The sequence below is a fragment of the Microcaecilia unicolor genome, chromosome 14 (genome assembly GCF_901765095.1).
Source record: "Microcaecilia unicolor chromosome 14, aMicUni1.1, whole genome shotgun sequence".
NCBI lineage: Eukaryota > Metazoa > Chordata > Amphibia > Gymnophiona > Siphonopidae > Microcaecilia > Microcaecilia unicolor.
In genome coordinates, this window is record NC_044044.1 from 12,498,558 (window position 1) to 12,521,662 (window position 23,105).

A 23,105-nucleotide genomic window follows, 5' to 3' on the forward strand; every position below is an offset into this window, starting at 1 on the left:
GGTGTTGCACGCCCTGCTGACCGTGTTGAAAAGCCCGGAACAGACCCTCGTGTGGCTCAAGGTGTTGCAGGCCCAGCCGACCATGTAGAAGAGCCCGGAACGGCTCTCCTCGTGGCCCGCGGTGTGGCTGAGGAGAGATACAAAATCGGTTTATAAATAATGGTCTACTAATAATGATGTATAAACAAAGTGAAGAAGAAGTCACAAAAAAGTTTGGACACAACTACCACCTGAGATACTATACTCACATGGAACAGCATCACCGGTACTCCAGGAAGCATCGCTTGTAGTACAGGAAGGGGCAGAGGGGGTCGTCCTGGCTGTAAGACAGGGAACAAAGGAACACACGCATGGAAACAGGTCTTTCCCAGCATGACAATAGTTATGTACTAATGTCATTTCCAGCACCCCCAACAAGCACATCACAGTACTCACCACCTTCTGTGTCCTCAGATGTGGGACTTGACAATCTGGAATTGCCGAGATGTTCCCCTAGAAATGTAGACAGAAACGAGGTAGACCCAAAACCATCCACAACGAATGTTCTTACCCACACACACCCCTTTCGTATGCGCAACGCTAAATAAACTCTCCTTCAATACCACCAATGGGATCCTCCGACGTGTCCACAGCAGTAGAAAGTCCAACAACCTGCGCACGACCAAGGGTGCCCAACACAGCCTCCTCCAGGGGAGTCAGCTCCACGGTACATGGAGGGCCACCCCCTGTACCCCTTCCATGTGCCCACTTCTTTTCTGCCTTGGCTTTCACCACACCCCTGAAGTCATGCCAACGGTGCTTACACTGCTCTACAGTGCGCATTCGCTCACCGAGAGCATTCACCTCATCCATAATCTTCATCCATATGTTGTCCTTTTGTCTACCCGTTAAGGTGGACCTTTTAAATAGCCATCCAAATTCATGACAAACACCGCGAATCAACACATCGAGCTCGTCATCCATAAATTTCGGAGCCGGCTTCCGCTTACCATGGAAATGAGGGCCCTCACTGCCAACTGTCTCCTCATGCTCCTCACGCCAATTACCCTCCATTGCTTCTAGAGAAATAAAATGGAGGAGATGTTAACAACCACCACACACCCCAAAAAAACAACAACAGGAAATTAGCAGCAAAATCACATTTTGCCTCATTCATACCCCACACATTTTAGCCCATTCAGAAGCTCAGAAGCTCATCGGAACGTCTTACTCACATATGAGCACTTTTATGAGAATAGAAAAAGGGTAAAACAGCGTGGTACACGCCACACACCTTGAAAAGAATAATAGGAGAAGTTAACAAGAAGAAATGGCAGCAAAATCACAATTAAAAAAATTGAAACGCTAATGGGACCGTCACTTACCTATAAACTATTTTGTTGAAAACAAACAGGATTGAACACAGCACACACCTAAAAAAATTACATAGACACGTTAACAACAGCGAAATGGCAGCTTAATCACAAATCAAAATTCTCTCCAGAAACGTCTGACTTACCCATTCAAAATCACATTACCCCATTCATACCACACATATTTTAGCCCATTCATAAGCTCATCGGAACCTCATACTTACCTAGGATCACTTTTATGAGAACAGAACAAGGGTAAAACAGCGTGGTACACGCCACATACCTTGAAAAGAATAATAGGAGAAGTTAGCAAGAAGAAATAGCAGCCAAATCACAAGTTAAAAAATTGAAACACCGTTTCTCTTCAGAAACGTCTGACTTACCCGTTCAAAATTGCAAGCAGAAACAAAAATACGACGCGCCTTTTACACGTTCTGGACGCACGGCTATGACTCACACGCGCACACTAACCACGCCTACCACACCTATACCGAATGAATCTGTGCGCATGCGTTTCCTACTCCGCTACACCAGATTAGCGAAACGTTCACGCATCCCACTTTCGATTACCGCACCGAACATTTCGGAGCCATTTATTTTGTGCATTCTTCGTTGCTTCAGATTCGTTAAGCACTTTTGCGATTTAGATTTTTTTACGTTTGGTTGATGCATCTCCCTCTAAGAGCTGTTGCTTCTATTTTCAGGTGGCCTGGGATGGTGGAATCAGACCCTGACATTGGAGATTACTTCCTGTTTACATCGCAGCTTGATCAGTTACCAGTGAGTGTATCTAACCACACCCCACCTTTCTTTTCTACCATTTAGATCCTTACATTTTACAAGGTTTGCATTGTAACCCTCTGCATACTTGTTGGCTTTAGGTAAGAGTCATTAGTCAGTGCTCCGCATTACCTGAAGACAGGCGTACGCAGTGGTGTGCTGGTAAATGTTTAACAACAGGCTCTCTCCCCGGTCCCCCTCTGCCCCCCCCCCCCAAATTGCAGCGATGGCTTTAGCCGGGGAGAGAGCCTTGGGGGGGGGGGGTAATGCATTACTCCAGGGAAAAAAAATTAAATGATCCCAGGTTCCAATCTAATTCATGTTTAATATGCGATAAAATGCCATAAATAAGTAAATAAATATAAACTTTTAATGTTGAGCACCTGATTCTCAAAGTGAACATATTCCAAACACTATAATGAAAATAAAATGAGTTTTTCTACCTTTGTTGTCTGGTGACTTTGTTTTTTTGATCATGCTGGCCCAGTATCCGATTCTGCTGCTAACTGTCCTCTTAACTCCGTTTCCAGGGCTTCCTTTCCATTTATTTATTTCCTTTCCTCCTTTCTTCTTCATTTCTGGTCCTCCGCAGACTTGACTTGTGGATCCAGCTTCTGCCCCATTTCTTCTCTCTCCCCTGCCCTCCCCTCCATCCACCCATGACCAGCAACCCTCCTCTCCCCTGCCCTCCCCTCCATCCACCCACCCATGTCCAGCGACTCCCTTCTCTCCCCTGCCCCCCTCCTCCAGCCACCCATGCCCAGCAACTCCCTTCTCTCCCTCTGCCCCCCCTCCTCCAGCCACCCATGTCCAGCGACTCCCTTCTCTCCCCCTGCCCTCCCTCCTCCAGCCACCCATGTCCAGCGACTCCCTTCTCTCCCCTGCCCCCCTCCTCCAGCCACCCATGTCCAGCGACTCCCTTCTCTCCCCTGCCCCCTCCTCCAGCCATCGAGGTTGTTCAACGGATGCTTCGAGGCAGGCAGGACAGGTCCCCAGTGTATCCTGCTCGCTGCCGGCGCTGACTCTCCCCCGCTGCCAGATCGCTATTCAAAATGGCCGCCGAGACTTACAAGTGCAGCCTCCAGCAGAAGTCTCACGAGGCCACCACTGTCTCGGCGGCCACTGTCTCGGCGGCCATTTTTAAAGAGCGATCCGACAGTGGGGGAGGGTCAGTGCCGGCAGTGGGCATGCAAGACTGCCTGCCCCAAAGAATTCGCTGGACAAGGTAGGGAGCGGACCCTGTAGGAGGGAGGGAGCGAGCGGACGGATGGACCCTATAGGAGGGAGGAGGGAGAGCCGGCTTGCCCTCAGGAATAACCGGCTCGCAAGTCGGTAAAAAATTTTAAATGGCCACTGAGTAACGGGCTGAAAAACCGTTGGCTCCAGGTGACATCGCGGAGCTGTCCCGTTGTCTGGCTGAATACTGGCCTGATTTTGCGTGGACCGGTTTCGTTGGGTGCCGCAGTGGTCTGCTTTACTCCTTGGCACCTGTTTGGGACCGGGGCTTCAAAGAGAGCGGCTTTCCGTCCTTGCCCGTTGTGTCGGCGGTCTGGCTGCTCGTTCGGTTGTATCGATGTTCCGGTGCTGGGGGCAGGGGTGCAGGGATCAGCTCCCCATGTTGTGGGACAATGGTGCGATTATTGGTTGGCTCTTTCCCGATGTCTATCTGACCTGGCTCTCCTTCGGCCTCTCCGTCGAACCGCTCCACTCCATGATGGGTCTGCGGCGCTGCTTGTGTCTGGCTCCACTCAGTGATGGGAAGATCTTTTGTGCATGCTGCATCTTGTGGTCTTCTCGGCTCTGCTGCTGGACTGGGGTGGTCATCCTCGGCGACGTTGGCTGCTGGTCTTCTCTTCTGCGGCTGCTTCGTGCTCGGAGAGTGCTGCACGTTGAAGGGGCCCTGTTTCTTCCTGGATCGCCGATTCCAGCCGTTGGCTACTGCCCGCATTCCTGTCCTGTTCGCAGGATCTGATTTCCTGTCTTGAGTGTCTCAGCGAGTCAAGATCTGATTTTGGACTCCTACTTTCTCTTCTTTTTGTTTTCTATTCCTTGCCTACTTATTTGATTAAATATTGTATTAATACTCCCTTCCCTTCTTCCTCCGGTCTCTTTCTACTGTCATTGTAACTGCTTCATTAGTTCATTGTAAGCCGCTTAGGGGCTGCTTTATGTGGTAATAGGAGGGGTATAAATGATCTAAATAAATAAATAAACCGGCTCTTGCGAGCCAGCTGCAGCACACCACTGGGCATATGGTCTGCTGAAGCAATGCTGTCAACCTCAATGGAGAAGTCAAGTCAAGAAAAGCTCTTTTAGTGACATTTGGTGCTGGCACAATTTTGGGAATTTCCTCTAGCTGAATCCTGCAGAATTTGACCTGTGAGGAAAGGGATGTGACATATTATCATAGTACATAATGGCAGATAAAGACCAAAATGGCCCATCTAGTCTGCCTAATAAGGTACTTAGAGTTATAACTACTGCTCCATGCAGGTTAATATCCCCCTCCCCAGTGTTTACGGTTATAACTGCCACTTCTTTAGTGCCACCAACAAATCAGTCCAGAACTTGCGGGTTAAGCCTGTCTACCAACAGGTAGAGAGAGAGAGAATAACAGAGCTCTGCTATAATGGACCATGTGCAACTGCTCCATCTCCAACAGGTAGTAGAAGCTAACCTGTGCAGCTCTTGGACTGATTCTGATACTTGTTCCTGACCTAGATCACTAGGTACAGTTGAGCCTGGGTAAGGCAGAGCTGCAGTGGCCTTTTTGGGGTACATCTAGTGGTGCAAGATTCCCTAAGAGTGGTTCCCCAAGAATGCCTCCTTTAAAAAAAAGGTGCTACTATTCCTTTAAGACAGTTTCCAGTCAGCTTTTGTATCTCAGCCTGATAGTGTGCCTGCTCAGAGAGCTCTTCGGGTCTCTGCTGTGGTACCGGCTGTTTTCTTTCAGGGGGAATGCAATTAACTTTGACTGATTTTTTTTCAGCTGTCTCTCCCTTCCTTCATGTTATGTTGGCACCAACAGAATCTATGAAACGCTGATCCTGATGTGGGACTTAGAGAACAGCGTTGGCAGTGTGCTTCGTGCCTGCGAGCTTCTTCCTGTACAGAGCCTCTTTCCTCCAACACTGTTGTGGATACCTGTGCAATCAGAAGCGTAGCCAGACATGATATTTTTGATGGGCCTGAGCCTGACGTGGGTGGGCACATAATTCCATCCCCCCCCCCCATGCTTTCTATCCCCCACTCCTCCGGAACCAACGACCTCCAACAAATAAATACCTGAGCTGCCGGAGATATCAAGCCCTGCAAACTGGAAGAGGTCCTCTGGCCAGAACAGGTCATTCTCCTACTTGCTGCAGCTTGTGGCACTGTCCTCATGCTGCTGCTGCACCGGCCTCTCCCCTCCCACACATGCTTATTTTCATGCATGTGCGGGGGAGGTACAGCACAATGCTGCCAGCTGCAGCAATTAGGAGAATAAGCTGTTCTGGCCACCGGAGGACCTCTTCCAGATGGCGGTACTTGAGGATCCCCACCAGCCATAACAAAGGTGCCAGAATTTTGGTCAGGTCTGAGCCCAAACTGGGTGGGTCCAGGCCCACGTGTGGCTATGCCACTGGTTCCGATCCAGAGGGGGTGCCTTGGATGAACGTTTAGTAGGCACTGTCACTTTCTTTTCAGGACATGCTTCATGTTTAATTATCCTCCGCACCTCCCGCCTACAGGCTCCTTGCTCCCATTGCCTCCTCAGGTGTGTGTTTCAGCAGCTTCTATTCCTCTCTAAAGTTCTAGCTCTGCTCCTTTGGGGAACTTAGAAACAAGTTCAGCTGTTCTGACATGTTCTCTTGAATTTGTGTTCCTCCTTCATAAAGCATATTTATTGGTGCTCCCAATCTATGCAGGAGTTATACAGGCTTTTCTTACAAAATCAGAGTTAGTTTTAGATTTGGAGTCTATAGCCTCTGGTTCTAGTTCTGAAACAGCTCTCTGTCGCTTCTGTCCATTCTAATAATGGGGACCTGTTAGAAGAGGAAGAACTCCCTACCAATGAGGGTGATAACCCAACCACAGCACGGCTCTTTCATAAGAAAAAGCTCCCTACAGAGCACTAGAAGTTAATATCTCCTTTCCAATGGGTCTTGTATCTGGGGACTCTGGGCCTAGCTGTGCTTGAGAGGGTGGATTGGGAAGGGTGGGTGTTAGGGTGGATTAGAGTGGGTTTTGCTGGGGGTTCTTTTCTATTTCTGTGTACACTGCTGTGTTTGCCTAATGTTGTTGTTATTGTTCTTTTTCCACAAATAAAGTTATTACAAAAAAAGAAAAAGAAATCTCTCCAGCACCTTAGGGTGCTGCTGCTTATTCTGATCCTATTATGTCTAGGACAGAAAAGCCTTCTGAAGACTTTCAGCACAGTGGAATACTTCTGATGCCAGTCTTTGAGTGGCTTGGGCCTTGCCTTGGTTTTATCCTCTTCTCCCAGATGAATTAGATGGGCTTAAACTCCCCAAGGCAAACTCTTTGGTCATTGCTGTGATGAAGAAAACTACAATCCTGGTGGAAGGCGGCATGGCTCTTAAAGATGTGCAAGATCATAAACTTGAAGCAATTCTAATGCTTTTCTACGAGGTGGCCTCCTTGTGTCTCCAAGCAACGGTTTGTGATTCTTATGCTGCAGAGCTTGTCTCTGCTGGAATCAGCTGGTGAATACTTCTGACCATTAGTTGAACTCCAGGTCTTTCATAGACTTTCCTTCCGTAGCAGCGGGCTTAGCATATTTAGTGGACACTCTTTGCAGTCTTCTTAGGGCTTCCGCAGAAGAGATGACCTTGGCATTAGCCAGGCATTTAATTTGGTTCAGACATTGAGCATATGATGCCACCTCTAAATCTAGGCTCCCTAAGCTACCTTTCCAGGGCAAGTTATTTGTTGAGGATCTGGAAAAATGGATGAAAGATCTTGAAAGTCCACCATCTGCCAGAAGACAAGCCTAAACCATCTTTTTGTCCATCACAATCCTGTTCCTATTTCAGAGATATTAAGTGTTATAGACCAGGAAAGTCTAATTCATTCCAGTGGTCCCATTACCAACAAAAGCAGTCATTCTTTCGAGGAGCTGGTCAGAATTATTGCTCCTCCAATACCTTCTGGTGTTTGCAGTGATAGGGTCCTGGTTCACTCCTCGGGTTCAACAATAGGAGGATGTCTAGTCAGGATTTTGTGAAAAGTGGACCAAAATAATGAATCATTAGATATTAGAAATCATCAGAGTAGGATACAAACTGGAATTTTCCTGCCTTCTCAGATTTTTTATAGAATCGCTGTGCAAGGCACCATCCAGTAGGCAAGCAGGTCAAAGCACTTTGCAAGAGCATGTCCACTTGGGAGCAGTAACACAGGTATTGAGTGAAGAATGTGGAAAAGGAAGATGCTCTAGTTTGTAGTCTCAAAAAAGGGTGGTTCCTTTTCTCCAGTTCTGGACCTCAAACTTGTCAACCAGGCTGTCAAGGTGCAGCACTTCAGAATGGAAATTCTTCAATCAATGATAGTCTTAGTGCAACCAGATTAACACCTCACATCGCTAGATCTCAAGAAAGCATACTTCTACATTCTCCGAGGACAAGCAGGCTGCTTGTTCTCACGACTGGGTGACGTCCGCGGCAGCCCCCACCAACCGGAAAAAAGCTTCGCGGGACGGTCGGCACGCAGGGCACGCCCACCGCGCATGCGCGGCCGTCTTCCCGCCCGTGCGCTACCGCTCCCGCCAGTTCCTTTTTTTCCGCGACTGGAGAGAGTTGTGCTTTTGCCTCTCTCTCTGTTTTCAGCCGCCGGATTTTTCGACCGCGTTTACGCGGATCGTTGCTTCGCTTCGGATTACCGTTTGGTTTTCCCTTTTCTTGTTTGTTAAAAAAAAAAAAAAAAAAAAAATCTGCGCGTGTGGAGCACGCGCTCCCCTTTTCCCTCGCTTCTAGCGGGGACGCCACGTTGCGGCCTAGTGGTCGCTCGGTCGTTTATTTTTTCGTGGTGTGATTTTAGCCACCATTGACGACTTTGACTTCGCCGACGCGATTTTTCCGTCGATGTCCTCGAAGGTCCCGAGTGGATTTAAAAAGTGTGGTCGCTGCGGCCGGCCGATCTCGCAGACCGACACCCACGCTTGGTGCCTCCAGTGCCTCGGGCCGGAGCACAATCTCAAGTCGTGTGCTTTGTGTCTCGGTCTCCGGAAACGGACTCAGGTTGCGAGGCAAGTTCTGCGGGACCGTCTTTTTGGAACTTGCGCCGGCCCCTCGACGTCGACCTCGACGGCATCGGTATCGAAGGCCGGTTCTTCGGTACCGGTATCGATGCCCGAGACATCGGCACCGATGGCAGCGACCCCAGGAGAACAGGTCCCGTCGGCCCGCCGGTGAGAGTGGGGTTGAGAGGCCGCGCGGGCAGTCGGCCCCGGTCACTCCCTCAGCTCGTGAGCCACGGGACCGAACCCTGTCTGACCCGGTACCTCGAGACCGAGGGGGATCGACCTCCTCCTCCTCCATGCCCTCCGGCGCCGGTGACGTGCATCGAAAAAAGGACAAGAAGCGTCGTCACCGGGCGCCCTCGGTGCATCCCGAAGAGGAGTCGACGCCGAAGCGTCATCGTCGAGAGGAGAGGTCCCCGTCGGTTGTGGAGGTACCGACGCGTCGGGGTTCCGGCACCTCGGTGCCGTCTCCTGGCTCCCAGCAGCTTCCGGCACCGACACCCTTACCGGCCCCACCGCCTTTCCCGGCAGCGGGCCTGGACGAGTGCCTCAGAGCCATCCTTCCGGGGATCCTGGAAGGGCTGATGCGCCAGGCTGTGCCGGCGCCGGGGGTGCTTGCGCCCTCGGCGCCGATGACTGTGGCGCCGGCGAGCTCTAGCCCGGCGCCGGGGCTGTCGACACCGCCGCCGCTTGCGGTGCCGGTCTCGACTGCCACGCAGGTGGAGTCCCCGTCGACGTCGATGGAGGGAGCTCCGTCCCCGCCGGCGCGGGAGTCCACCGCTCGACGACACCGAGACCTCGGTGCCTCGACGTCGAGCCGGGCCCGGTACAGGACTCAGCTACATGAGCTAATGTCCGATACCGAGGATGAGGACTCGTGGGGGGAAGAGGAGGACCCTAGATATTTCTCCTCAGAGGAGTCTACGGGCCTTCCCTCGGACCCCACGCCTTCACCGGAGAGGAAGCTCTCACCTCCTGAGAGTCTCTCCTTTGCCTCCTTTGTGCGGGATATGTCTATCAGCATTCCCTTCCCCGTGGTCTCTGTGGAAGATCCGAGGGCCGAGATGCTCGAGGTCCTCGACTATCCATCACCACCTAGAGAGTCCTCCACGGTGCCGCTGCACAATGTCCTGAAGGAGACGCTGCTCCGGAACTGGGTGCGACCATTAACTAACCCCACCATTCCCAAGAAAGCAGAGTCCCAGTACAGGATCCACTCTGACCCAGAGCTCATGCGGCCCCAATTGCCCCATGACTCAGCGGTCGTGGATTCTGCTCTCAAGAGGGCACGGAGTTCGAGGGATACCGCCTCGGCGCCCCCGGGTCGGGAGTCTCGCACTCTGGACTCGTTTGGGAGGAAGGCCTACCAATCCTCCATGCTCGTGACCCGCATCCAGTCATACCTGCTCTATATGAGCATTCACATGCGGACCTATGTGCAACAACTGGCGGACCTGGTCGAGAAGCTCCCGCCGGAGCAGTCCAGGCCTTATCAGGAGGTGGTCAGGCAGCTGAAGGCGTGCAGAAAGTTCCTGTCCAGGGGTATTTTTGACACCTGTGACGTGGCATCTCGTGCTGCGGCCCAAGGTATAGTGATGCGCAGGCTCTCATGGCTGCGTGCCTCTGACCTGGACAACCGCACCCAGCAGAGACTGGCTGACGTCCCTTGCCGGGGGGATAACATTTTTGGTGAGAAGGTCGAGCAGATGGTGGACCAACTGCATCAGCGGGAAACCGCTCTCGACAAGCTCTCCCACCGGGCGCCTTCAGCATCCACCTCAGCAGGTGGACGTTTTTCCCGGGCCCGGCAGGCTGCACCCTATTCTTTTGCAAAGCGTAGGTACAACCAGCCGGCCCGAAGGCCTCGTCAGGCACAGGGACAGCCCCAGCGCGCTCGTTCCCGTCAACAGCGTGCGCCTAAGCAGCCCCCTGCGCCTCCACAGCAAAAGCCAGGGACGGGCTTTTGACTGGATCCACGGGAACATAGCCGCCCTCAAAGTGTCCGTACCGGACGATCTGCCGGTCGGGGGGAGGTTAAAATTTTTTCACCAAAGGTGGCCTCTCATAACCTCCGACCAGTGGGTTCTCCAAATAGTGCGGTGCGGATACGCCCTGAATTTGGCCTCCCTGCCTCCAAATTGTCCTCCGGGAGCTCAATCCTTCAGCTCCCATCACAAGCAGGTACTTGCAGAGGAACTCTCCGCCCTTCTCAGCGCCAATGCGGTCGAGCCCGTACCACCCGGGCAGGAAGGGCAGGGATTCTATTCCAGGTACTTCCTTGTGGAAAAGAAAACAGGGGGGATGCGTCCCATCCTAGACCTGAGAGGCCTGAACAAATTCCTGGTCAAAGAAAAGTTCAGGATGCTTTCCTTGGGCACCCTTCTGCCAATGATTCAGAAAAACGATTGGCTATGTTCCCTGGATTTAAAGGATGCATATACTCACATCCCGATACTGCCAGCTCACAGACAGTATCTCAGATTCCGCCTGGGCGCACGGCACTTTCAGTATTGTGTGCTGCCCTTTGGGCTCGCCTCCGCCCCACGAGTGTTTACGAAGTGCCTCGTGGTGGTGGCGGCGTACCTACGCAGGCTGGGAGTGCACGTGTTCCCATATCTCGACGATTGGCTGGTCAAGAACACCTCGGAGGCAGGAGCCCTCCGGTCCATGCAGTGCACTATTCAACTTCTGGAGCTGCTGGGGTTTGTGATAAATTACCCAAAGTCCCATCTCCAGCCATCCCAGTCTATGGAATTCATAGGAGCGCTGCTGAATACCCAGACGGCTCAGGCCTACCTTCCCGAAGCGCGGGCCACCAATCTCCTGGCCCTGGCTTCGCAGACCAGAGCGTCTCAGCAGGTCACAGCTCGGCAGATGTTGAGACTTCTGGGTCATATGGCCTCCACAGTTCATGTGACTCCCATGGCTCGTCTTCACATGAGATCTGCTCAATGGACCCTAGCTTCCCAGTGGTTCCAAGCCACCGGGAATCTAGAAGATGTCATCCGCCTCTCCACCAGTTGCCGCACTTCACTGCTCTGGTGGACCATCCGGACCAATTTGACCCTGGGACGTCCATTCCAAATTCCGCAGCCTTCGAAAGTGCTGACGACGGATGCATCTCGCCTGGGGTGGGGAGCTCACGTCGATGGGCTTCACACCCAGGGTCTGTGGTCCCTCCAGGAAAAGGATCTACAGATCAACCTCCTGGAGCTCCGAGCGATCTGGAACGCACTGAAGGCTTTCAGAGATCGGCTGTCCTACCAAATTATCCAAATTCGGACAGACAATCAGGTTGCAATGTATTACGTCAACAAGCAGGGGGGCACCGGATCGCGCCCCCTGTGTCAGGAAGCCGTCGGGATGTGGCGTTGGGCGTGCCGGTTCGGCATGCTCCTCCAAGCCACATACCTGGCAGGCGTAAACAACAGTCTGGCCGACAGACTGAGCAGAGTCATGCAACCGCACGAGTGGTCGCTCCATTCCAGAGTGGTACGCAAGATCTTCCGAGAGTGGGGCACCCCCTCGGTGGATCTTTTCGCCTCTCAGACCAACCACAAGCTGCCTCTGTTCTGTTCCAGACTTCAGACACACGGCAGGCTAGCGTCAGATGCCTTTCTCCTTCATTGGGGGACCGGCCTCAAGTATGCTTATCCTCCCATACCTTTGGTGGGGAAGACCTTACTGAAGCTCAAGCAAGACCGCGGCACCATGATTCTGATAGCGCCCTTTTGGCCCCGTCAGATCTGGTTCCCTCTTCTTCTGGAGTTGTCCTCAGAAGAACCGTGGAGATTGGAGTGTTTTCCGACTCTCATTTCGCAGAACGACGGAACGTTGCTGCACCCCAACCTTCAATCCCTGGCTCTCACGGCCTGGATGTTGAGGGCGTAGACTTCGCTGCGTTGGGTCTGTCTGAGGGTGTCTCCCGGGTCTTGCTTGCCTCTAGGAAGGATTCCACTAAAAAGAGTTACTTTTTCAAGTGGAGGAGGTTTGTCGTTTGGTGTGAGAGCAAGGCCCTAGAACCTCGCTCTTGCCCTGCACAGAACCTGCTTGAATACCTTCTGCACTTATCAGAGTCTGGCCTCAAGACCAACTCAGTAAGGAATCACCTTAGTGCGATTAGTGCTTACCATTATCGTGTGGAAGGTAAAGCCATCTCTGGAGAGCCTTTAGTCGTTCGATTCTTGAGAGGCTTGCTTTTGTCTAAGCCCCCTATCAAGCCTCCTACTGTGTCATGGGATCTCAACGTCGTCCTCACCCAGCTGATGAAACCTCCTTTTGAGCCACTGAATTCCTGCCATCTGAAGTACTTGACCTGGAAGGTCATTTTCTTGGTGGCAGTTACTTCAGCTCGTAGGGTCAGTGAGCTTCAAGCCCTGGTAGCTCATGCTCCGTATACCAAATTTCATCACAACAGAGTAGTGCTCCGCACCCACCCAAAGTTCCTGCCGAAGGTGGTGTCGGAGTTCCATCTTAACCAGTCAATTGTCTTGCCAACATTCTTCCCCAGGCCGCATACCCGCCCTGCTGAACGTCAGTTGCACACATTGGACTGCAAGAGAGCATTGGCCTTCTACTTGGAGCGGACACAGCCCCACAGACAGTCCGCCCAATTGTTTATTTCTTTCGACCCTAACAGGCTAGGGGTCGCTGTCGGGAAACGCACCATCTCCAATTGGCTAGCAGATTGTATTTCCTTCACTTACGCCCAGGCTGGGCTGGCTCTTGAGGGTCATGTCACGGCTCATAGTGTCAGAGCCATGGCAGCGTCAGTGGCCCACTTGAAGTCAGCCACTATTGAAGAGATTTGCAAAGCTGCAACGTGGTCATCTGTCCACACATTCACATCTCATTACTGCCTCCAGCAGGATACCCGACGCGACAGTCGGTTCGGGCAGTCGGTGCTGCAGAATCTGTTTGGGGTGTAAATCCAACTCCACCCTCCAGGACCCGAATTTATTCTGGTCAGGCTGCACTCTCAGTTAGTTGTTCTTCGTAGGTCAATTTCTGTTGTACCCTCGCCGTTGCGAGGTTCAATTGACCTGGGTTCTTGTTTTGAGTGAGCCTGAGAGCTAGGGATACCCCAGTCGTGAGAACAAGCAGCCTGCTTGTCCTCGGAGAAAGGGTATGATACATACCTGTAGCAGTTGTTCTCCGAGGACAGCAGGCTGATTGTTCTCACCTACCCTCCCTCCTCCCCTTTGGAGTTGTGTGTTTCATCTTTTGCTAGTTATTCAACTGGCGGGAGCGGTCGCGCACGGGCGGGAAGACGGCCGCGCATGCGCGGTGGGCGTGCCCTGCGTGCCGACCGTCCCGCGAAGCTTTTTTCCGGTTGGTGGGGGCTGCCGCGGACGTCACCCAGTCGTGAGAACAATCAGCCTGCTGTCCTCGGAGAACAACTGCTACAGGTATGTATCATACCCTTTCCAGTCTGGCCTCCTCATCAGGGCGTCCTTTGTTTTTCCATTCTGGGAAATCACTTCCAGTTCCGAGCACTGCCATTTGATCTATCTACAGCTCCCAGAACATTTTTGAAGGTTATTGTTGTTGTGCTGGTCTTTCTTCAGTGAGAGGGAATCAGTCCATCTGTACCTAGATGATTAGTTAATAAGGGTCTCATTTCGTCAAGAGAACATTTAGACCACCTACAGAGTGGTATATCTACTCCATTCTTTAAGTTGGAAAGTGAACCTTTCCTAGAGTTATCTAACTCTGTCCCAATCACTCAGGTATGTGGAAGTTCTCTTCAGCACTCAGACAGGCATAGTATTTTCTCCTTTGATAAAGAGACAGAAGGTACAGTTTGCAGATCTGCTGTCTTCTGCTGCTTCAGTTATTTCAAGCATGGAACTGTATGTAGGTACTTGGAATTATGGCGGTGATGTTGGATGTTCTGTTGTGACCAAGGTTTCACAGATTGGCTACATGGTCTTCCACTCATACCCTTTCCAGACACTTCTTTTGGTGCTTCAGTGCTGTTGGCAGAGGTTTCTGGCTCCTACCCAGCTTGAGGATTGCTTTTAGACATCCCGCAAGTTCTGAACTGACATGATAGTGACACTAAGAAAGGAAAAATTAGGTCATACCTGCTAATTTTCTTTCCTTTAGTCCCAGCAGATCAATGTAGAACCCCCCCCCCCCCCCCCCCCCCCCCCCCCGACACACACCGTTTTTACTTACTGCAGTGCAGATGTTAACTATTTTACCCTTGGGTCTTCTGTTCATAGATGCAGTTTGGTCATTGCACTTTTTTTTAAGTTCTTTTTTTTCTACATTGTTGAACTTTCTAAAGGAGGCAGGAGATATTGGATCTCCAATTAATTACAGTGCTTGATTATCAAAATACTGAATTGGAGCAGTTGCACACTTCTTTATGGCAGAGCTTTGTTGTTCTCTCTATCTCCACCTGCTGGTAGATGGGCATAACGCGAAAGTTCTGGACAAATCTGTTGGAACTAAAGGAAAGAAAATTAGCAGGTAAGACCTATTTTTTTCCTTCTTCATGTCTCATAGAAGTGCAAAAAAAAATCTCACTGTTGTTTAAAGCTGAAACACTCACTGATCAGTTTCCATTCTCTTGCCACTTAGGTGTCCTCTATCTCATAGAAGCATAGAAATATGACAGCAGATAAGAGCCAAATGGCCCATCTAATCTGCCCATAAATCTTATGCATTTGTGAATTGCATTACTGACGTGTTTGTCTTCACCTTTTCCTCTAGGAGATTATCCTAGATATCCATCACCTTTGTCATAAAAAAAAAAACTAGTCACACACAAAGACTCCGTAATGATGAGAAGCAGGCTAGAGACTTTGCATGGGGGAGTATCCCTAATGAGTGCTGGATGGCAAGAAGTAAAGAGAGAGTTCTTCCAATAGGACACTGCCTGAAGAGACAGGATTATGAAGAGAGGTGTGATAATTGAGTATCTTGATGAGAGCTAGATGAAAGGCTGTAAGGAGAAAGCCCTGATAGGATGCGGCCAGGGCCGTGCCAACACAGTAAGCGGGGTAAGCACCGCAGGGGGGCGCCAACCTCTGGAGGGCGCCGCTGCGGTGCTTACCTCAGCTCCGCGCCGCCCTGGGGGCTTTAAATCTTTTACCTCCAACATCGCAGCAGCTGAGCAGTGTCAGTGAAAGCGCTGCCGATGTCTCCAGCCTTCCCTTCGCGCTCGTTCGTTCCCTCAGTGTCCCGCCCTTGCAAGGAAATGATGCCAGAAGAAGGCGGGACACTGAGGGAACGAACGAGCGCGAAGGGAAGGCTGGAGACGTTGGCAGCGCTTTCACTGACGTTGCGCAGCTGCTGCCACGATGGAGGTAAATTTAAATTAAATAGAAGAAACCAGACTCAGAAGGTGGGCAGATGGACATGGGAGGAGGAAAGGGCAGAGAAGAGCATCGATGGACAAGGATGGACATGGATGGGAGGGAAGGGCCCAGGGAGAGGAGAAATTGCTGGAGTGGAGGGGAGAGAGGAGAATTGCTGGATATGGATGGAGGAGGGAAGGGCAGAGAGGGACAAGGATGGACATGGATGGGAGGGCAAGGTCCAGGGAGAGGAGAAATTGCTGGAAATGGAGGGGAGGGGAGAGAGGAGAATTGCTGGATATGGATGGAGTAGGGAAGGGCAGAGAGGGACATGGATGGGAGGGCAGGGCCCAGGGAGAGGAGAAATTGCTAGAAATGGAGGGGAGGGGAGAGAGGAGAATTGCTGGATATGGATGGAGGAGGGAAGGGCAGAGAGGGACAAGGATGGACATGGATGGGAGGGCAGGGCCCAGGGAGAGGAGAAATTGCTGGAAATGGAGGGGAGGGGAGAGAGGAGAATTGCTGGATATGGATAGAGGAGGGAAGGGCAGAGAGGGACAAGGATGGACATGGATGGGAGGACAGGGCCCAGGGAGAGAGGAGAAATTGCTGGATATGGAGGGGAGGGGAGAGAGGAGAATTGTTGGACATGGATGGAGGGGAGGGAAGGGAAGACAGAGGAAGGAGATGCACATGGATGGAGGGGAAGGGAGAGAGAAGAAATGCTGGGCATGGATGGAGGGGAGGGAAGAGAGAGGAAGGAGATGAGATGAGGGAAAAGGAAGAGAGGAGAAAAACTGCACATGGATGGAGAAAATAGGCAGAAGCTGGATCCACTGGACAGTCAAGTCTGCGGAGGACCCAGCTTTTACTTATGGATATAGAGCAAGAAATGAAGAAGAAAGGAGGAAAGTAAAGAAATAAATGGAAGGAAGCCCTGGAAACGGAGTTAAGAGGACAGATAGCAGCAGAATCAGATACTGGGCCAGCATGATCAGAAAAAGAAAGTCACCAGACAACAAAGGTAGAAAAAAAATCATTTTATTTTCATTTTAGTGTTTGGAATATGTCCACTTTGAGAATTTACATCTGCTATCTTATTTTGCAATGTATAGCAATTTGTTTCTAAGAATATTGCTGACAATTCTGGTCAGTGTGGCAAGTGGTGAGCGATCATTTTCACGGTTACAAATCATAAAAAATTATTTGCGATCAAGTATTTCGCAAGAAAGGCTTGTAAGCCTTGCCATGATTGCTATTGAGAATGATATATGTGCCCAGTTAGATATCAAAGATTTAATTACTAATTTCGTGAACATGAAAGCACGAAAAGCTAAGTGGTTGTAAACCCTCTATTTGTTCAACAATCCAACAAAGATGAACTCCATCTTTCAGCTCCTATTTCCTTTGCATCTTGTGCCACACCAGGGGGGGGGGGGGGCGCCAACTGATAGTCTGCAGGGGGGCACCAGAGACCCTAGGCACGGCCCTGGATGCGGCCAGCCCTCACCCTGGGCTTAAGATTCTACTTAAGCAGCAAAAGAAAGGGTTCAAAAGTACACCATCAAAGATAGCCAAAGAAATGCACAAAAGGGCCTTCAAGGTAGGAACAATGGTACAATCTTTAATGGAAGAGACCTGACACGGGACGTGTTTCAGCGCCACATGCGCCTACCTCAGGGGTCTGACAAAACATAATAAAAATCAACAAAATTAAAAAATATCCATGCATATAATAAATTAGGACCAGTTTAAAATCAAAAACGTAAATACAAATTTAGATATGTACCCATAATTCACCCATGTGTTAATATTAAATAGGCAAATGCATATATAGTATAAAATCACAAAGATCTCAATAGAAATTTACAATTAAAACAATGAAAGTGGACATACAGAGTGTTACATCAAACTGTGTGTATACTAAGCTTAAGAAATGAATAATAAGACAGCATGCTTACATCAGTTCAAAAATATGAAATTTATGTAATGCTATTATTGCACATCTAGAAAGTTATCAAAGACAGGAACATATTTTGATAACAAAAAATATTGAATTCTCTATGTCTTAACAAAATCAATATTTTTGATAACTGACAAATGTCCAAAATCATCCTTTGGGAAACTGTTGAAAGATGTATATGAAATAAGTTGTAAAACCCATCTGTGTCTCTGTGTCCAGAAAGTGAGAACGTCAATAAAACAAACTACATCCTGGAACATGCCTTATCATCATATGTTTATGAAAATATATGTAATCCAATGATTATGTACTGCCCATAGAGTGAATGTATCATTGTATCCAAACTACTGATAAAATCAAGCTTAGAACATAAGGAGAAAAAGAGGCACTGACAATATATAACACTAAAGTTGCACCTGTAAACACATAGGAGGAAATAAAAAAGGGGGGTGGCTGTTACTGGTGACAAACTTCTGGAGGGGAACAAAATGAAATAAACACACTTTGAAATGTGGTGCTCTCAGGCCTGGATTTCTTTCAGAAAAGTCACGGCCCCTCAGAGGAAAAAAGAGACATATAATCCCTCAACAGTGTCACTGAATAGTCAGCCACAGTCCTGGAGGCATCTCACATTGTACTCTGTGACAGCAGTGGTTCTGTCTATTCTTAACTTATTTTGCTAAACTCTCATTCCTCAGCGACCCTCCAGACCGGTCAAGACGCGTGGGTTATGTCCTCCTACCAGCAGAGGGAGACTGAGAAAACACTAAGCTTTTGAAGCCTGTATATATAACCTGTGCAGAACCTCCACTAGCCAGTATTTTCTCAGTCTCAGCAGAGGTAGCAGTTGACAGCCTGTGCAGTCTCCAATAATCTGGTGAGGTAGTTTGTCATTGGGTCGTAGGATTTTTTCCTTCCAAACTTTATTCTGTTGCAGTACCCTGTACGTGTGTGTAAAAAAAAAAAAAAAAAAAAAAGTGCTTTGGGGCCCTGGGTCTGGTGGGGCCCAGTTTTTCCCCCTGGGGTGTTACACCTATGTTTGGGTCCCTCCCCCTGTGCTGCTCTCTATTTCTGTTTGCTTGGCAGTTTTGTGCCTCGGCTGCTTTCTCAGTATTGTAGCCTTGAGTGCCTTACAATTTCCAGATGCCAGAATTAGAGTACTGTGCCTTTAAGGTCAGTTATTCTATTTCATTTTGCTTGCCAGCTTTGTGCCTCGGCTGCTTTCTCAGTATTGTAGCCTTGAGTGCCTTACAATTTCCAGATGCCAGAATTAGAGTACTGTGCCTTTAAGGTCAGTTATTCTATTTCGTTTTGCTTGGCAGCTTTGTGCCTCGGCTGCTTTCTCAGTATTGTAGCCTTGAGTGCCTTACAATTTCCAGCTGCCAGAATTAGAGTACTGTGCCTTTAAGGTCAGTTATTCTATTTCGTTTTGCTTGGCAGCTTTGTGCCTCGGCTGCTTTCTCAGTATTGTAGCCTTGAGTGCCTTACAATTTCCAGCTGCCAGAGTTGGAGTACTGTGCCTTTAAGGGCATTTATTTCTTTATTTTCAGTGGACCGAACGGGGGTTTCGATTCCTTGCTGGAACGAGAGAGCAGCGCTTTCTTCAGTGCTTTTGCAGTGTGAGGGAGTTTTTGGTTTGCCGCGTTTGCGGAACAGCTTTTCCCTTCCCTCGTGGTTTATGGCGGCCCAGCTCCTCCGATGTCGCGCGTGCTCGTGGCGAGGGGTAGAGGCGCCGGGTGCTCAGTGTAGCTTTGCGGTGCACCTATAAAGGTGGCTGCGGCACCCCCCGACTTGACCGCGGAGGGATCGATGGTGTCGGGAGTCTCCGGGTCAGCGGGAGCGTAGGCAGGGCTGCTGTCAGCGGGAACAGTTTCGGCGGGAACAGCCGCCATCTTGAGTCTGATGCGGCCCGTGGAGCCAGCTGTTTTTGGGCCTGCGGCCTCCGTTTTTGGCACAAAAGGGCCTAATGACGGTCCAGGAATGGTGGGCTTTCCTCCAGATTTTGTCTGGACGCGGTATCAGGCCTGGAGATCGGGACCCCCCCCCCCCTAATTGGAAGAGGGGGCTATTTCCGTCTTGGCTGAGAGACCACGGTTAGAGTGGTCAGAGGACAGGCAATGTTTTTCTCCTGTAGCTGCAGAAGCTGTGCTTAGTGATCTGGGGGAGTCCTGGAGAGGATCCTTCAATAGTGCGGATTTTCCATAGAGATGAGCTGTCAGAACTCATAGATCAGGTGTCGTCCACCCTTCAGTTTGGTCCTGAGGTGGCTTTGGGGGAAACTGTCCAGGATCCGTTGGTGAAGGGCATTCAGCGTCAGGCGTGATCCTTCCCTATGAACAAGGATCTCCGGGAGATGATTTGTCAGGAATGGGATTTGCCGTGTAAGGTGGCAAAGGCAATGGCGAGGCTTTATCCCCTCCCTCAGGACGATAGGGATTCCTTTAAGGCTCCCACGGTAGATGCAGTAGTGACGGCAGTAATTATAGCTACGGCTATCCCGGTTGATGGAGGAATGGCCCTCCGTGATCCTCAGGATAGGAAGTTGGGATCTTTTCTCAAGCGTAGTTTTATTTTGTCGGCTCTAGCCCTGCAGGCCTCGGTTTGTGGGGGTCTGGTAGCTCGGGCATGTTTTCGTTGGGCCGAGAAGCTCCTGGATGATTCGGTAGATGTTGGTTCTTCTGGGGGTCAGGAGTTAGCCGACTTGGACATGGGTTCATCCTTTTTGTCTGAGGCTTTTATGATTTGTTGCCTACTTCAGACAAAAAATATGGCTATGGTTGTGGGTCTCTGCCACTTAAGGGAGCTATGCTCTTTGGAGAAGATTTGGACAAGTTAGTGTGAGGTCTTAGTGATACCAAGGTTCTATGGCTTCCAGATTTTCGGTTCAAGGCAGGGGCCAGAACTAGTTCCTCTCGGGGACGGTTTAGGGAGGCTCAGCGGTATAGGCCGGGCAGATCGAGTGGGACCTACCCCTAGCTGTCTGTTTGTCTGTCCAATTTAGATTGTGAGCTCTGTTGAGCAGGGACTGTCTTTTCATGTTAATTTGGACAGCGCTGTATAAGTCTAGTAGTGCTATAGAAATGTTTAATAGTAGTAGGACCTCTAGGGGTCGGTTTTTCCAGCGCGCACAGTTCTTTCGTGAGAATCGTCGCGGAGGGCGTGGCTTTTCCGTAGGAGGTTAGTATTCACGCCGCAATTCCCAATGAAGGTGTGCGGGCTCAGGCTCTGGTGCATGTTGGGGCTCGGCTGAGTCTGTTTTACCAGAGCTGGGCCCAAATCAGGTCAGATCAGTGGGTTCTCAAGGTGTTTCGAGGCGGATATGCGCTGTTCTCCCGAAGTGTTTCTGGAATCCCTCTGTCGGTCTTGGAGCAAGAGGGCAGCAGTGAGGGACACTCTGCGGTGGCTGCTCGCATTGGGAGCCGTGGTTCCTGTTCCTTCAGATCAGCAACGCTCAGGGTGCTATTTGATCTATTTTGTGGTCCACAAGAAAGAGGACACTTTTCGTCCCATTTTAGATCTCAAAAGGGTCAATGCGGCACTCAAGGTGCCCTCTTTCCGGATGGAGACGTTGCGGTCGGTCACTGGTGCGGTCCGGAAAGGAGAGTTTCTCACTTCCCTGGATTTGACGGAAGCTTATCTTCACTTTCCTTCGTGCAGCCTTTTGGTTCCAAGTTACAGGGTCCGATTTGTCGGTTCCTTGCAGAGAAGGCGCCGACGGCCCGTACTTATCGTCAGGTCCTGGGCCTGATGGCGGCGACCATAGAGGTAGTTCCGTGGGCCAGGGCGCACATGCGTCAGGTACAGTCAGCTCTGTTCAGTCGTTGGTCCCCTCTGTCGCAGGACTTGGAAATGTGTTGTCCGCTGTCGGTGGCCCCTCGTCTCAGTCTCCGCTGGTGGCTCAACCCGCGCAATTTGGGAACAGGAATGCCGTTGGAGTCCCCACAGGGGCTGGTAATGGTCACGGATGCCAGTCTGCAAGGTTGGGGGGCACATTGTCTCGGTCAGGTAGCTCAAGGCCGGTGGTCTCGGGCAGAAGCAGAGTGGTCCATCAACCGGCTGGAAACTCGGGCCATTCGGGTGGTGCTCCAGGCCTTGACGTCGGTGGTTCGCCACAAGGCTGTCCGAGTGCTCTGTGACAATGCCATGGCAGTAGCATATGTCAACCGTCAAGGGGGGACGAAGAGCCTTGGCGGCGCAGTTGAACTCATCTTCAGGCTCTCTTGGCAGCGCATGTGGCCGGGGTAGGTCACATAGATGCAGATTATCTCAGCAGGCACACTCTAGATCCCAGAGAGTGGTCTTTTCTTCGGTCAGTGTTCCAGTGAGTTGTGTCGGTCTGGGGACTTTCGGTGATCTTAGGGCAACGGCTCGCTATGCGCAAGTTCAGAGATTTTTTGTTTTTTCAGTCGCTGAAGAGACCCTTGAGCGGAGGGAATCGACGCTCTTCTGTTGCCTTGGCCTCGGAAGTGACTGTATGTGTTTCCTCCGTGGCTGTTAGTCGGTCGAGTAATATAGCGCATCGAACATCACTTCGGTCGGGTGATTCTGGTAGCTCCGGATTGGCAGCATCGACCATGGTACGGAGACCTGGTGCGGTTGGCAGGGGCGGCGGCCCTGCCTTTGTTGGGATCAGTTCTGTGTCAAAGCCCGATAATCATGCCGGTTCCGGCTCGGTTTTCGCTTATGGCTTGGCTCTTGAGCGGCACAAGTTGAAGAAGAAGGGGCTTTCGTCCAGTGGCTTTGCTACGATGTTGAGTTGCCGTAGACGATCCACTTCCTTGGCGTATGTCCGGGTTTGGAGAATCTTTGAGCACTGGTGTGAAGACCATCGAGTTCGGCCGTTTCGCTCTTCGGTGGCGGAAGTTTTGGAATTTTTGCACGATGGTGTTGATAGGGGTCTGGCCTTGTCTACACTGAAGGTTCAGGTGGCAGCTTTGTCATGTTTTCGTGGGAAGCTTCAGTGAAAGTCCTTCGCGTCTGTGCCTGAGGTAGTGCGTTTTTTGAAGGGTGTTAAGTTGCTGCGTCCACCTCAGTGACGGATGGTGCCTCCGTGGGATTTGAAGCTAGTTTTGGATGCTTTGATCAGGCCTCCGTTTGTGCCGCTGGTATCGGCATCTTGTAAGGATTTATCTTTAAAGACGGTCTTGTTGGTGGCGATTACTTCAGCACGGAGTGTTTCAGAGCTTCAGGCTTTGTCTTGTAGAGAACCATTTTTGTCCTTTCTGAGGGAAAGGTTTCGTTGCGGACGGTGCTTTCCTTTTTTTGCCCAAGGTGGTTTCCGAGTTCCATGTTAATCAGGTCATCTCTCTGCCAGTGTTGGGTGATATGGCTGGAGATTCGGAGCAGCGTGGTATTGCCAAGCTGGATGTCAGGAGAGTTTTGAGTTGTTATCTCTCTGGAACTCAGGACTTCAGAGCCTCTGACCGTTTGTTCGTTCTTCATGGTGGCCCAAAGAAGGGTGC

General features: G+C 50.6%; 1 protein-coding gene across 1 annotated transcript in view; it reads left to right on the top strand.

Annotated features, from left to right (window-relative positions):
• ZCWPW1 (zinc finger CW-type and PWWP domain containing 1) overlaps nucleotides 1-23,105 on the top strand; it is a 230,803-nt gene that overhangs the window by 168,588 nt on the left and 39,110 nt on the right. Inside the window, exon 10 of the mRNA XM_030188050.1 lies at nucleotides 2,057-2,132. Within this exon, the coding sequence (XP_030043910.1) occupies nucleotides 2,057-2,132 (76 nt within the window). The remainder of the gene's footprint in view (nucleotides 1-2,056; nucleotides 2,133-23,105) is intronic.